General features: G+C 41.8%; 1 protein-coding gene across 1 annotated transcript; it reads left to right on the forward strand.

The window, feature by feature from the left end:
* Positions 1–1,008: 1,008 nt before the first annotated feature.
* On the forward strand, positions 1,009–14,304 carry LOC131184596 (ras-related and estrogen-regulated growth inhibitor-like protein). The gene is made up of 4 exons (XM_058156092.1): positions 1,009–1,826; positions 3,243–3,296; positions 6,453–6,529; positions 10,248–14,304. The coding sequence occupies exons 1-4, from the start codon at positions 1,688–1,690 to the stop codon at positions 10,671–10,673; spliced, it is 696 nt and encodes a 231-aa protein (XP_058012075.1). The 5' UTR covers positions 1,009–1,687; the 3' UTR covers positions 10,674–14,304.
* The last annotated feature ends 207 nt before the right edge of the window (positions 14,305–14,511 follow it).

Here is a 14,511-nt window from a genome sequence, read left to right on the forward strand (position 1 = left end):
GCGAGAGGGAACCTTGATCTGTACAGATCCAAGCGTGTAGCATTCATCTACATAAAATGAGGGTGGAGGCATCGATGGGGTGCAGGGCCCCAAGTTTGCACTACTGGAAAAAAAAAGGCTGGGGGGATCTTTTGCCGTTTTCTACACAAGGTGCTAAATCTCTTTTAATGCAATGTGTTTCCTTTAGGAAAAAAAACCAGAAGGAGGGGGGGAAATGATATTTTCCTATCACCACCATTCCCCTGGCCTTTGGCAGGTGAAAAAAAGAAGTGTGGTTTAGATCAGTGGCTCCCCAACCTTTTGAGCACCAGGGACTGGTTCCGTGGAGAGAGATTTTTTTCCGTGGACCGGAGGGGGTGGGTGGTTCCGTGGACTGCCTATATCCGGCGGATGGTTTGCTCTGGCTGGTTCCTGGCATGCTGCGGATCGGTGCTGGTCCCCAGACTGGTGGCTATGGACCCCTGATTTAAATAGCGGAAAGGTTGCTCATCTCAAAAGCCGGGAATAAGAAGGCAGACTTGGTTCAAGATACTGACTGCCTGTAGTAGAATTTTTTATTTATTTATTTGAATTTATATCCCGCCCTTCTCCGAAGACTCAGGGCGGCTTACACTGTGTTAAGCAATAGTCTTCATCCATTTGTATATTATATACAAAGTCAACTTTTATTGCCCCCCAACAATCTGGGTCCTCATTTTACCTACCTTATAAAGGATGGAAGGCTGAGTCAACCTTGGGCTTGGTGGGACTTGAACTTGCAGTAATTGCAAGCAGCTGTGTTAATAACAGACTGCATAGTCTGTTGAGCCACCAGAAGCCCCTGGTGGGAATAACGCAGGGGTGTCCAAACTTGGGAACTTTTAAGACTTGTGGACTTCAGCTCCCAGAATTCCCCAGCCAGCAAAGCTTTGCTAGGGAATTCTGGGAATTGAAGTCCACAAGTCTTAAAGTTGCCAAGTTTGGACACTCCTGGAATAATGGGACTGCTTTACAAGATGGCAAATATGACCAATTAGAACCAGAGGGCACTGAAACGAGGAACTTTCTCCTCCTGAAGCCTGGCAGATAAATATAAAATTTCATTTCATTTAAAAAAAATAATAATACGTTGGCCTGAAATTGCCTCTTGCAAAACCTAGGACCAGCCCAACCTGCTTACGGATTCCTACCGTACATGAATACGTTCTGTGTAGCTCTCATGGTGTGGCTTTTCTGCATAGACGCATTGCTCTGCCTTATGTGCTTGGAACATCGGTAACTGGCTCATCGGAGCCCCACCCTATATGGGACGTGTGTGCAACACGCTGAAAAGACTTGAGTTCCTACAGATACAGAAGACGATGAGTCCCACCCGGATCCTTTAGTTGCTCCAAGGTGGCTCCTCCTGTCCATGGTTAATTTTCATTCTATCCATGGATGTGGGGCGGAGTAGAATTAGCCTGCTAGATTTGTCAACTGAGTGACGAGCACTGACAGTCTGGTTTTAAGCACCTCTTAAGAAGGTGCTGGTTAGTAGCTTCCAGGAAGGAGAACCCCTTCAGTTCCTCCGGCTTGGTATGATCCATGCAAATAACTCCCACTGGTGTCAAGTGAGAAAGACTCATTCTTATTTTGATTGAACAGAGGGGAAACAGCTGAAACAGTTTCCCTCAGCTGATAGTCTGGACGAAACAAGAGATCTTTATCAATGGTCCTCCGAATCCCCCTTCGCAGGAGTGCCAGCTTCACTCCTGACCACCAGCCTGGGGCAGAGGTCTCCACTTCTACCCCTGTGAAAATGGAAGCCAACGTGGTGGTCCTAGGAGCAGACAGCGTGGGAAAATCAGGTAAGTTGGCGACAAAAACTACTCCAGGGCAGTTTGCTATTCTAGGCTGCGAAATAATCTCTCTCCGCTTTTTTAAAAAAAACAAAAAACACCCCACAGAAAGAAACTTGCAAACATGCAATGCAAGCTTCAGGGTGCAGGGTATCAATGAAAAGTGAAAGTTGCCCTGCCCAGAAACGGTAGACGGGTAAAATGCAATGCTGCAACATTTAATGAGCGATACTATTTATATGTGGCTAAAACAGTTCTCTGCTTCATTAACCAGACAAATTACTAACTGGCTTGTCAGATTCCATAAGCGCTGCAGAAGAGCGAGAAGGAATTAAGGTGGTTGTTCACACCACTGGTCGTGCTGGCTCAGTGGCTAAGGCGCTGAGCTTGTCGATCGAAAGGTTGGCAGTTCAGCGGTTCAAATCCCTAGCGCCGCTACGTGTCCCCGCTTCTGCCAACCTAAAAGTTTGAAAGCACGTAAAAAATGCAAGTAGAAAAATAGGGACCAGCTTTGGTGGGAAGGTAACAGCTCCAGTTTCGTGCGCCTTTGGCGTTGAGTCATGCCGGCCACATGACCACGGAGACGTCTTCGGACAGTGTTGGCTCTTCAGTTTAGGAACGGAGATGAGCACTGCCCCCTAGAGTCGGGAACGACTAGCACATATGTGCCAGGGGAACCTTTACCTTTATCTTTACCTCACACCACTGGTCACAATTCTGATCTTCTTCACGCTTCCATTGCAAATATCTGCATGTTTAAGATTGAATGAGCCTTGTTTAATTCAGAGCTCTTATGCCCAGCCACAACCTGGATCTCTTGACCTTCTGAACTGAAATGCTCTGATCGGATTTCCACATTACGTGTTTTTTGTAAGTTGCCAACCTTAAGATGTGTTTGGGACGAAAGTGAATTTTTTGAGCTTCCTTTCTCCGCCCCCCCGCCAAAAAAATTAATACATGGGTTTATCAATGAGTAAGCAAAGTCTAGAATAATGCCTAAATGTGTTTAGGATGCTCAGCAAAAATTTGAGGCATAAATATAGGGTTGCAAACCAGCCGCTCGCTTTTTAGGGGAATTGATTTACAGCTCTGCAAAAATGGATTAACCTAGAGGGTGCTGAAAACATGTATTCTACAAAAGTTTTAGCGTTATTTTCCAATGAAAATAAATTTTCAGGGTCTACATGAAACAGTAAAAATAGGGTAACGTGTTACGGTACAGAGGTAAATTTTTGAGGAGACGGGTTTTCAAATATTCGAATTTGATTCGGAAGCTGGGTTTTATTTTTAATGTAGTGGTGGGGGAGAACAGCTTCCAATTTTTTTTATTATTTTTTTTGCTGGCAAATGATAACATCCTTTTCCATTCCTCCTCCTGCCCCATCTGTGCTATATAACAGTTTCAACTCCCACTCTTTTTCACAGCTTTGACGGTGCGTTTCCTTACTAAAAGGTTTATTGGGGAATATGGAGACATGGGTGAGTGTTCGGACCTTTACACAATTTTGGGGGGCTGGTTAATAATCTCTTTCATCCTGGGAATGGTGGGTGATGGATGGACCATCGCATTGGGCACCCGCGAGAAACCTACCAGAATTATCTTTTGGGTCGGGCAGTGTTTCTAACACCTGGGCTGCTTTAACATATCTGGACTTTAACGCCCAGAATTCCCCAGTCAGACTTGCTGTCCACACAACTTAAAATAGCCAAGGTTGGGTTGGCGGGGAGTGGTAATAGGGAAGAAAGGAAATTTGAGATTCATAGGGACATGAAAGGCAAGCTAAAAATGCTTCTCTAAGTTCTGTTTATCCTTAATTAAATCATTTGTTTCTTTTGATTAGCATCTATGGCGAATAGAATAGAATAGAATAGAATAGAATAGAGTAGGGTAGGGTAGGGTAGGGTAGGGTAGGGTAGGGTAGGGTAGGGTAGAGTAGAGTAGAATAGAAAGACTAGACTAGACTAGACTAGACTAGAACAGAACAGAACTCTTTATTGGCCAAGTGTGACACACAAGGAATTTGGAAGGGACCTTGAACATCTTCTAGTCCAACCCCCTGCTCAAGCAGGAGACCCTATACAATCCAGACAAGTAGCTGTCCAGTCTCTTCTTAAAAGCCTCCAGTGATGGAGCACCCACAACAAGCCGGTCCCCTGGTTAATTGTTCTCACTGTTAGTAAGTTTCTCCCTAATTCCAGATTGCTTCTCTCCTTGATTAGTTTCCATCTCTTTGTTTCTTCCCCTGCCCTCTGGTGCTTTGGAGAATAAGCTAACCCTCTCTTCTTTGTGGCAGCCCCTCAAATACTGAAATTCTGTTTTCATATCACATATGACATATATCATGTCATATATGCTATATGATCACATATGTAAGATGGCTAGCAACTTGAAAAAGAAAACGGATCAAAGTTTTAAAACGCAATTTCAAATCAACAGTTCCATAGGCTTCAAAATCATTTAGCATTTAAAATCTTAGCAAAAGAGATGTTTTTTTCCAAAATGCTAAAAGTGGGGGAACTGAGCAGCACCAAATTAAGCAGCACAGTAATTGACCAAGATCACATGATACTCTGAAGTGATAAATGATTATTTTAAGATCACAGCGGGTATTTTCGGAACACTTGAGGTAGAATCTAAACAAATCCAGGCCAATTTAGCCAGGCTATTAGCAAGCTTTACAGATCTTGTCCAAAAGAAAAATAACTCTTATTTTAAAGCAATACCCCAAAAGAAGAAATTAGTCTGAAAAAAGCCAGGTCTGCTCACCACCATATGTCACCTTCAGACCCTTTCATTTTAAAGGAAAATTATTTATGTAAAACATGTTCAGATAAATACACAATAATAATGATAAGCTATATAAGGCATAGTTTATATTCTCCAGTGGAAAGACTCACCTATCATGCTAAATCCAAAGGTGATTTGTTTCATTTGACTTAGTGGAATGTGTGAATACAGTCACTTGTGGTTTATTTAAAAACCATTATCAAGCAAATCTTGGCTGGTCACCAGCTTGTTTGAGGACAAAATGCTCTTTCTTTCCTTCTGCCATGGAATTAACCAATCTAATATCACACTTAGAGGGTGAAATTTTTTTTAAAAAAAAGACCAATGAAAAGCCAGCACAGGACATGTGTTAGGGTGTTGAACTGGGACTGGAAAAACCCAGGCTCACGTCTCCTTTCAACCATGGGGCTCACTAGTTTGTCTTCAGCTAAATCCTATTTCTCTTTCATAAGGTTGTTTTAAAGGATAAAATGAAACAAAACATCTTGACCCTTCGATAAGATGCTCCAGATCTGCAGGAGATAGATAGATAGATAGATAGATAGATAGATAGATAGATAGATAGATAGATAGATGGATGGATGGATGGATGGATGGATGGATGGATGGATGGATGGATGGATGGATGGATGGATGGATGGATGGATGGATGGATGGATAGGCAAATAGGTAGGTAGGTGGATGGATGATAGATAGATGGATGGATGGATGGATGGATAGATAGATAGATAGATAGATAGATAGATAGATAGATAGATAGATAGATAGATAAATAAATGGATGGATGATGGATGGATGGATGGATGGATGGATGGATGGATGGATGGATGGAAAGATAAATAGATAGATAAATGATAGATAGATAGAGATAGATAGATAGATAGATAGATAGATAGATAGATAGATAGATAGATAGATAGATAGACAGATAGATAGATAGACAGATAGACAGATAGATAGATAGTTAGATAGATAGATAGATAGATAGATAGATAAATAGATGGGTGGATGGGTGGGTGGGAGGATGGATGGATGGATGGATGGATGGATGGATGGATGGATAGATAGATAGGCAAATAGGTAGGTAGGTAGGTAGGTAGGTAGGTAGGTAGGTAGATAGATAGATAGATAGATAGATAGATAGATAGATAGATAGATAGATAGATAGATAGATAGATAGATAGATAAATAGATAGATAGATAGATAGATAGATATCAACAAGAACAAGGAAACAAGTAACAGTATATTCATAGACATGGACACATGGAAAAAAAATGGCACAAAAAAAGGATATAAATAGGCAAAACATAGCCATAAACACACAAATGGTTACCCATAATTGGGAACAGTAGGACAGGGACGGTAGGCACGCTGGTGCGCTTATATGTATGATCCCTTAGGGACCTCTTAAGAAACATGAAAGGTCCACGGTAGACAGTTTAAGGTAAAAGGTATGGGGAGGTATATTGTTGAAGGATCCAATCTGGGTCAGTCACCGGGACCTGAGGTTTTGTCTTCGGACTCATGCTGGAGCCCATCTTGAGGGAACTTTTCCCTGGCCAAGCGTTTGCGGTTCTGCGTGTGGTATTTAGAGTGCCCGCTGTCTCTTTTTTTTTTTCCATCCGAACAACTCAATCGGGGCAAATCGCGCAGGGGTTGGGCAAATCCATGCTGTGTGTAAAACTCTCAGGCTTTGCTCTGTGGAGCTGCCCTATTTCCTTACACCCAAAGCTGCTCAAAGGGAGAGGCCGAGGAAGAAATAGATGGATGGAAGGAAGGAAGGTCAAGGATGGAGTTCTTGAGAATGGCTTGCGGCAACCTGAACTTTCTGCTTTTCCCAACCCAGAGTCTGTCTACACTCACAGTTTGGCAGTAGAAGGCAAAGAGATTCTTTTCCACATCTGGGATTTTCCTTGCTCACAGGTAAGGAAGCAAGGATCACTATAAATATGAATCCATGTCTGTATTTGGGTGCATATATAGTCCAACATAGTTCTGCAGTTATCTTTCTTCCCTGCCACCCTTCTATTTTTTTTATTGTTTTAATGTGATACACAATCTGACAAACACACAACATATAACATATAAATATTTCCTATTTCTAAACAGCGTTTCTTAATGGTCTTCTTTCGCTTTTATACCTTTCCCCCCCATATCCCATTTGTTATTTTATTTTCTTTCTTATCCACTTTTCTTTATTTACATTAAATTATCTAATACTAATAGCTTTACTTTTCTAGATTCTTATATATTTATTATTTACATATTGTACATTTCTAATACATTCTGTACATTCTAATTTCTCCCCTTAATTTTTTCCCTTTATTTCTAGATTTAAGCCATTCATACCATTTATTCCAGATTATATAAAAATCTGTCTCTTCTTTCTCTTTAATTTGTTTTGTTAACTTGTCCATTTCGGCGTACACTAAAACTTTCCCTATCCCTTCTTCATCTGTTGGTATCTTTTCCTGTTTCCAGTTTTGTGCATATGTTATTTGTGCAGCTGTTATAATGTTATAATACAGTTACCTTTCAATCACAAAATACCTGCCTAATAAAATCATTCTTCCCCTCCTCCTGCATTGTTGATTTTGAGCTAATGATCATTCAAAGACTAATAAAGTATATATATATATATATATATATATATATATATAGATATATAGATAGATAGACAGATAGATAGATAGATAGATATAGATATGTATATATATATATATATATATATAGATATATATATAGATATATATATAGATATATATATAGATATATATATAGATATATATATAGATATATATATAGATATATATATATCTCCAGTAGAGTTGTGCATCGCTTTGTTTTAGAAGATTTTTAGACTAAATGGCTGCGCAAACGCAAGACTTTTTTTGTAACTCATTAAAGCATAAGGGACTTGGTGGCTCAGTGGCTAAGATGCTGAGCTTGTCGATCAGAAAGGTCGGCAGTTTGGCGGTTCAAATCCCTAGCACCGCATAATGGAATGAGCTCCCGTTACTTGTCCCATCTTCTGCCAACCTAGCAGTTTGAAAGCATGTAAAAAAATGCAAGTAGAAAAATAGGGACCACCTTTGATGGGAAGCTAACAGCATTCCATGCGCCTTTGGCATTTAGTCATGCCGGCCACATGACCACGGAGACGTCTTCGGACAGCGCTGGCTCTTTGGCTTTGAAACGGAGACTAGCAAGGGGAAAGGCGAGGGGAACCTTTACCTTTACCTAAAGCACCCATGCCTGCATCAGCTTGGGAAAAGACATGGTTTCCTTAATGAGTTCCAGACAAGTAGTGTGTTTGTGTTCCCACACATTCCAAAGCAGCTTATCTTACATCTGAGGCCCTTGAGTTGACATATATACCACTATCGAAGTATAGAAGAATATAGAATGTGATTAAAAACTCCATGCTGGCTGGTTTTGTAAAACTATATCCTTCCCTTTGCATCCTTTGAGGGGTGAATTCATTGTGATCTAAACGCCTCCTGGCTACTTTACTATATTGTACTTTGGTTTAATTTTGAGGTCAGTTTTCTTTTCAGTTCAAGCAACCACATAGTAGTATGTCAAGGCTTAACTCCAAAAAGGCTTTGTGGGAAGAAAAAGTGAGACTAAAAACTGGGTTTGACTTTTAATTTCAATTTAATGAAAATCAAATTACATTAATTAAGTACAATTATGTGAATGTTTCCGATGCAATCAGGACTTTTCACCTTCTGACATGTTATGATTTGGCAGGTCCTTTTGGAAGGACGCTGGGGGCCATATCCAAAGATTTAGAAAACAGCATTCAGCTTGGGAACACCGGCTGAATGAGGTTCTCTGCGTTTTAGCTAACATAGACAGCTCATACACCAGACTTCATTTTGGAAGAAGTTGTGTTTTCACATTGCACCAAGCCAGTGGTGGAATTTAAACCGGTTTACTACCAGTTTGCTGGCTGCAAATGCGAGGTGCACGTTGTCGTGTCCCATTCCCCACTCCGACGAATGAGTCAAGGGAGTCCGTGGCAAACTTGGCAACGAAGCCTCTGCAGCTTGCCAAGTCCCTTCGAGGTTTATCAGGGCAGGCAGGAGTCCAAGTTGTGACTTCAGCGATAGGGTCCGGTATCAGCAAACTCGATAAGACTTTGCTTGACTCAAGGTTGGAATGCCACAAGCAGGTCCTTTATATAGGCTGTGGGGTGTGGCTCCATGACTCAGCATTTATCCAGGCCTGCCCCTCCCTTCCTTCTGCTGGCGTCGCCTCTCAGATCTCCGGAAGCGAGGATCCTCCCACTTTGAATTGTCTTCTGCTGTTTGGGAAAGGGAGGGGTCAGAAGGAGTAGGCCCGAGCAATTCCAATACCGGGCTGGCTTCCTCTGACGGCTGAGCCAAAGGAACACACGCCGTATGAGTGAGGTTTATCGGGCTTGTTTGTTCACTCCTGGAATCCTCTCTGGGCATGGGGCCAGGGCCGGGGGCTGGAGGCATGACAGGCCGTTCATCTTCATTATCAGACTCGGAGTCTGATAACAGGCCCGGTTGGAGATGGGAGGGGCCCAGCTGAGGAGAGGAGGGAGGACGAGTCACTACACACATGTGCACGCGCAGTGCATGCCAAAAGGAGGCATGGGGTAAGTAGAACAGTGCGGGGAGGGGTGATCAGCTATGGTGCACCATCTTCAGAACCTTTTTTTCACTTTAAAAAGAATTTTTTACAACCTATTCAGCCAAATAGGTTGTAAAAAAATGCTTTTAAAAGTAAAAAAAAAGGCTCTGACGATTGCGCGCCACTGCTGTGATTGTCGGAGCCATTTTTTCCCTTTTAAAAGCATTTTTTTACAACTGTTTGGGAAAATAGGTTGTAAAAAATGCTTTTAAAAGGAAAAAAAGGCTCTGACAATCGTGTGGCATAGCTGTGATTGTCGGAGCCTTCCGGAGAACTGGTAGTAAAAAAATGCCTAAAAAGTAAAAAAATCAAAAAATCAGTGATCAGCTGAGTGATGCGTGATCTTCGGAATTTTTTTTTTTTTTTAACATTTTAAAGCATTTAAAAGTGCCTAAAAAGTGGGGGGGAAAAGTTCCAATGATCGCCTGTCACTCAGCTGATCTTCGGACTTTTTTTTTTTCTACATTTTTTTACTGCCGGTTCGGCGAATCAGTAGCCTTTTTTACTACTGGTTCGGGTGAACTGGACCGAACCAGGAGCATTTCACCCCTGTAATAATATGATTTGCTGGTTTATAATTTCACATATCTTGTGAACATTGCGGTTTATAAACCATGTTGTACCAATTTTTATTCTATTGTTGTTGTTGTTGTCAGTATTTTCATGCAGTCTACCAGAAAGTTCTGATTGGATTGGATAGCTTTTAGTATCGTATCCTTCCTAAGAATCTAGGAGAGCCAAAGACATTGTGATAATATTTGTGCTGAACAGCACAAATGGCGCAACATTTGTAATACCTGAGTTGAGGTTCTGTCCATTTTGTCCAAGTGTTTTTCCAGAACTTTTAGTATGACACCAAGCACACCGACCATTACTGGCTTTTGTTTCCCACATTTGCTCAAATAATTATGATTATGATTTTACTATTGACTATCTATTAGCCAAATGTTGCAAATGTACTTGTTTTCTTATTCAGGAGAAGTCAGAGGACAACTCATCCAAAGATAAACGCATCCAGTGGGCTGATGGCTTTGTCTTGGTCTATAGCATCTGTGACCGTGCCAGCTTCAACAGTGTCCAATCCAAAGTCCAGTTCATCAAAGCCACCAAGGAAAGTCTGAGCCAGGAGAAAGTGCCCATTGTTATTGTGGGCAACAAGCGAGATCTACATCATCACCGGGAGGTTTCCAGTGAAGAGGGACGTCTCCTGGCCCTCTCCATGGATTGTGAATTTTATGAGGTATCAGCAGCCGAAACCTATCATGGAGCACTTATGGTCTTCCATGGCTTAGCAGAACGCATCTGTGAGGCCAAATTGGCCCTGAAAAAAGGCACAGGAATCCGCAATATTGTCAAGAGTGTATCTGCTGTCTTTGCTCGGAAAAGAACAGACTCAATGTGAAAAAAATCTAACGTTCTGTAAACACTGAGGGAGAACATCCTGTTTTTCCCCTCTTATTTAGGCAGAGTCGGAGCATGGATTTTGCCGATGTGGAGCGTCAACCTCCTCATTCTGCTAATCCTGAAGGAGAATCAATCCAAGAGTTGGTCTAGATGGCTGTCCTGGGTGCAAATTCAAGAAGAATGGGGCTCTCAAAGGAAGGAAATGGCCATGCCTGTCTCTCCATGCTTGAAACACCAGAAGAGAAGGATTGGCCCAAGAGAAAATTAACATCTTGCCCAAACCCACCTAATAAGTTGGAATTGGAATTTGGGAGTCCCGTATTAATGGGGTGCTAGTACTGTACAAACTCCAGTACTGTAGTCACTTTGATATTTACAAAGAACGATACGGATGGAACATCAGCGCTCTGTCCCCTATGGCAACAGGGCTAAACCAGAGTTTATCTAAACATAGTTTACTAGATTAACAACTTAATCTTTAACACTGATCTGAAGCTATAAGGGGACATCGTATGACACCCTATTATAAAATTCTACCCAGTAGAATTTCGCGCTTTCGCCGCGAGCTTAAGACACATCTATTTATTTGCGCAGGACTGGACTAGATTTTAAATTCAAATTGGTTTTAATGGGGATTTTATTATTTTTATTATCATTTTAATTATTCGGCCAATTATAATAAGTTTTTTAATGGATGTTTTATTTGTATTTATATGTATGTTTTTATCTGGTTGTGAACCGCCCTGAGTCCCTAGGGAGATAGGGCGGTATAAAAATATGATAAAATAAAATAAATAAATAATAATAAATAATACCCCTGGCTTTTCCAGGAGATGTGGTAGAACAGTGCCCCCCGCCCCACACAACCTTTTGGGCACTAGGGACTGGTTCCACGGAGAGAGGTTTTACCACGGACCAGAGGAAGTGTGGTCTTGCTGGCTGCCTGAATCCCACAGATGGGGTTTCGCTTGTTCGTATGTTGCTAGCATGCCACAGTCCAGTGCTTGTCCATGGACCAGGGGCTGGAGACCCCTGTGGTAGAAGGTCCATCTGGGTACTCGGAAGCTGCCAGTGTGGATGAGGATGAACAAAGTGAGACTCAACTCTAGCAAGATGAAGCAGTTGTCCATTCAGACAGTGATTGACTTTGAGACAACATCCTTCTTAGCAGTGGTGAAATGTAAAATTTGTTAGGTCCAGTTCTGTGGGCGTGGCTTGGTGGGGGAGGGGGTAATGTGACTGGGTGGGCGTGGCCAACTTTTTTTTTTTTACTTTTAAAAGCATTTTTTCTACAACCTCTTCGGGCAAAGAGGTTGTAAAAAATGCTTTTAAAAGGCTCTGATGATCCCAGCTGAGTTGCCTGATCATCAGAGGCTTTTGTTTTCTTTTAAAAACATTTTTTTTTGCTTTTAAAAGAAAAAAAAAGCCTCTGACGACCAGGCAACTCAGCTGGGATTGTCAGTGCCTTTTAAAAGCATTTTTTCTACAACCTCTTCGGCTGAAGATGTTGTAGAAAAAATGCTTTTAAAAGCCTCTTATGATCTCAGCTGAGCCGCACAATCATCAGAGGCTTTTTTTTTTGCTTTTAAAAGCATTTTTTTCGGCCAAAGAAAAAATGCTTTTAAAAGTAAAAAAAAAAACCTCTGATGATCGCGCAGCTTAGCTGGGCATGGTGGGGTGCGGGGATTTTTGCTACCAGTTCTCCAAACCATCCCCTGCCATCGCTACCGGATCGAGCAATCCAGTCTGAACCAGGAGCATTTCACCCCTGCTTCTTAGGTCTGGATGAGGGGGATTGCTTCCCCCCAAAAAAAACTTGCTTCCAAATCAGAATGCTTGGGTTCATACTACATACTGTAAGCCAAAACTAATTAAATGTAGCTTAATGCAATGGATGATCCCTACTCATAACAGGTTTGTTTGCTGATTGGGAGTGCAGCTGAGTCCACAGAAGCTAAAGTCTATTGATTTCAGAAGGATAACTTTAATAATCTCCTGCAAACACCACCACCCCCTATCCAAATGGACAACATCAAAACATAAAGAGTTCTACTAGTCCAATAGTAGAACTTCTGCTCTGCAGTCAGAAGGTTCCTGACTTCGTTTGACCGTTTTTGATTGGCAGCTATGAGGCCAGTTGTTGCCCCATTCCCTACCTCTGCATGCCCCATTGGATGGAGACCCCTTGATTAGATATGGCAAACTGCTTTAGCGGGAACCATTCCACGTTCTGGTGGGCTCTGGGAGGCTGACTGGTCTAGTTAATAGTGCTGCTCTACTATCTAGCAAACTAGGGGTTAGCTGCCAATTTAACATCACAGTAACCAGAAGTCTGAACTGTCTATGGTTACTTTGAGCTAATATTGCACCTGCAAGGATTTGATCTGAATAGTCCAATGGAATTTGAACATAGATAATTTGTTTGCTGTCTTAGTAGCCTCTCCATGTAGATCAAAGGCAACCAATCTCTTCTCCAATAAGCAGCTGCGTGAAAGGAGAGAAAAGAGTCCATTAAAGGAAAGGGGAAAGGAGGAAACGGGAGGGAAGGGAAAGAAAGAAAGGAAAGGAAAGGAAAGGAAAGGAAAGGAAAGGAAAGGAAAGGAAAGGAAAGGAAAGGAAAGGAAAGGAAAGGAAAGGAAAGGAAAGGAAAGGAAAGATGGATGTCAGGTCAGAGAGAGAAACTGGGTGGCCTCATCCGTTTTTGGGTTTGTCCAGCTGCCCTCTCTGCTGTCATCGTTGGAAGAACCATATCAGTTGCATCTCTCTGCTGAGATATGAGGACCTCTGCCAAAGTCTCCTTCAACCTCCAGTTCTGTCTTGCTCGCTTTTGTTGACTGTTTTTTTTTCTTCCAACCAGCAGCACAGTAAGTTAGATGCTTAGAACTGGATGTCCTCATGCATCTTTCCCTCCCCCCCTCCACTCCTTCCTGCCTGACGGCATACAAGGGCTCCTGCTAAGTGAGACACAGCACACACGCCTGCACAATTAAAGACGTGGCTTCCTTCCAGGCCCTTGTGTGGGTGTGTCAGGCCTTAAATAAGAATAGATAGGATAAGAGCTACAGTCCTTGTCTCCTGCTAGGAAAACAACCCTCAGGCCTCTGCAACTGATGAAAAGTGGAATCAGAAGAATTGGTTTTCTAAGAGAGAGGAAATTCATTGGCAAATATCTATGGAGATTCTCAGTCATCTAAGTCATGGTTGTCTCAAAGACTTTTTTTTTTCAAGAGGAAACTAACTTGTGCTATGCTTGTGTATATTGTTATGACAAAATTAAATAAATAAAAAATAAACTGGACTTTCTTGCTTTTTCTTTGAAGACGTTTCGCTTCTCATCCAAGAAGCTTCTTCAGCTCTGGTTGGATGATGGGGGAAATGGAAGGATTTATACTCCTTGCAGGCAGCTGGTCATTTATATTCTTTTTACAGAGTCGTTGAGGCTACTTGGAGGTTCATCTGTGTCTTCAAGGTCACCGGAGTAGTGCAAATGGGTGTAGAGCCTTCTTGGAACTGCTGAAAGGACAGTGTTGTATACTGGAGATAGATGATGTCCTATCCCTCCCAGGGGTGAAATTGGTTACTACCGGTTCTGTGGGCGTGGCTTGGTGAGGGGGGCATGGCCAACTTTTTTTTTTCAAGAGGAAACTAACTTGTGCTATGCTTGTGTATATTGTTATGACAAAATTAAATAAATAAAAAATAAACTGGACTTTCTTGCTTTTTCTTTGAAGACGTTTCGCTTCTCATCCAAGAAGCTTCTTCAGCTCTGGTTGGATGATGGGGGAAATGGAAGGATTTATACTCCTTGCAGGCAGCTGGTCATTTATATTCTTTTT

This window comes from Ahaetulla prasina, chromosome 13 (genome assembly GCF_028640845.1).
Source record: "Ahaetulla prasina isolate Xishuangbanna chromosome 13, ASM2864084v1, whole genome shotgun sequence".
In the NCBI taxonomy this organism is placed as follows: Eukaryota; Metazoa; Chordata; class Lepidosauria; order Squamata; family Colubridae; genus Ahaetulla; species Ahaetulla prasina.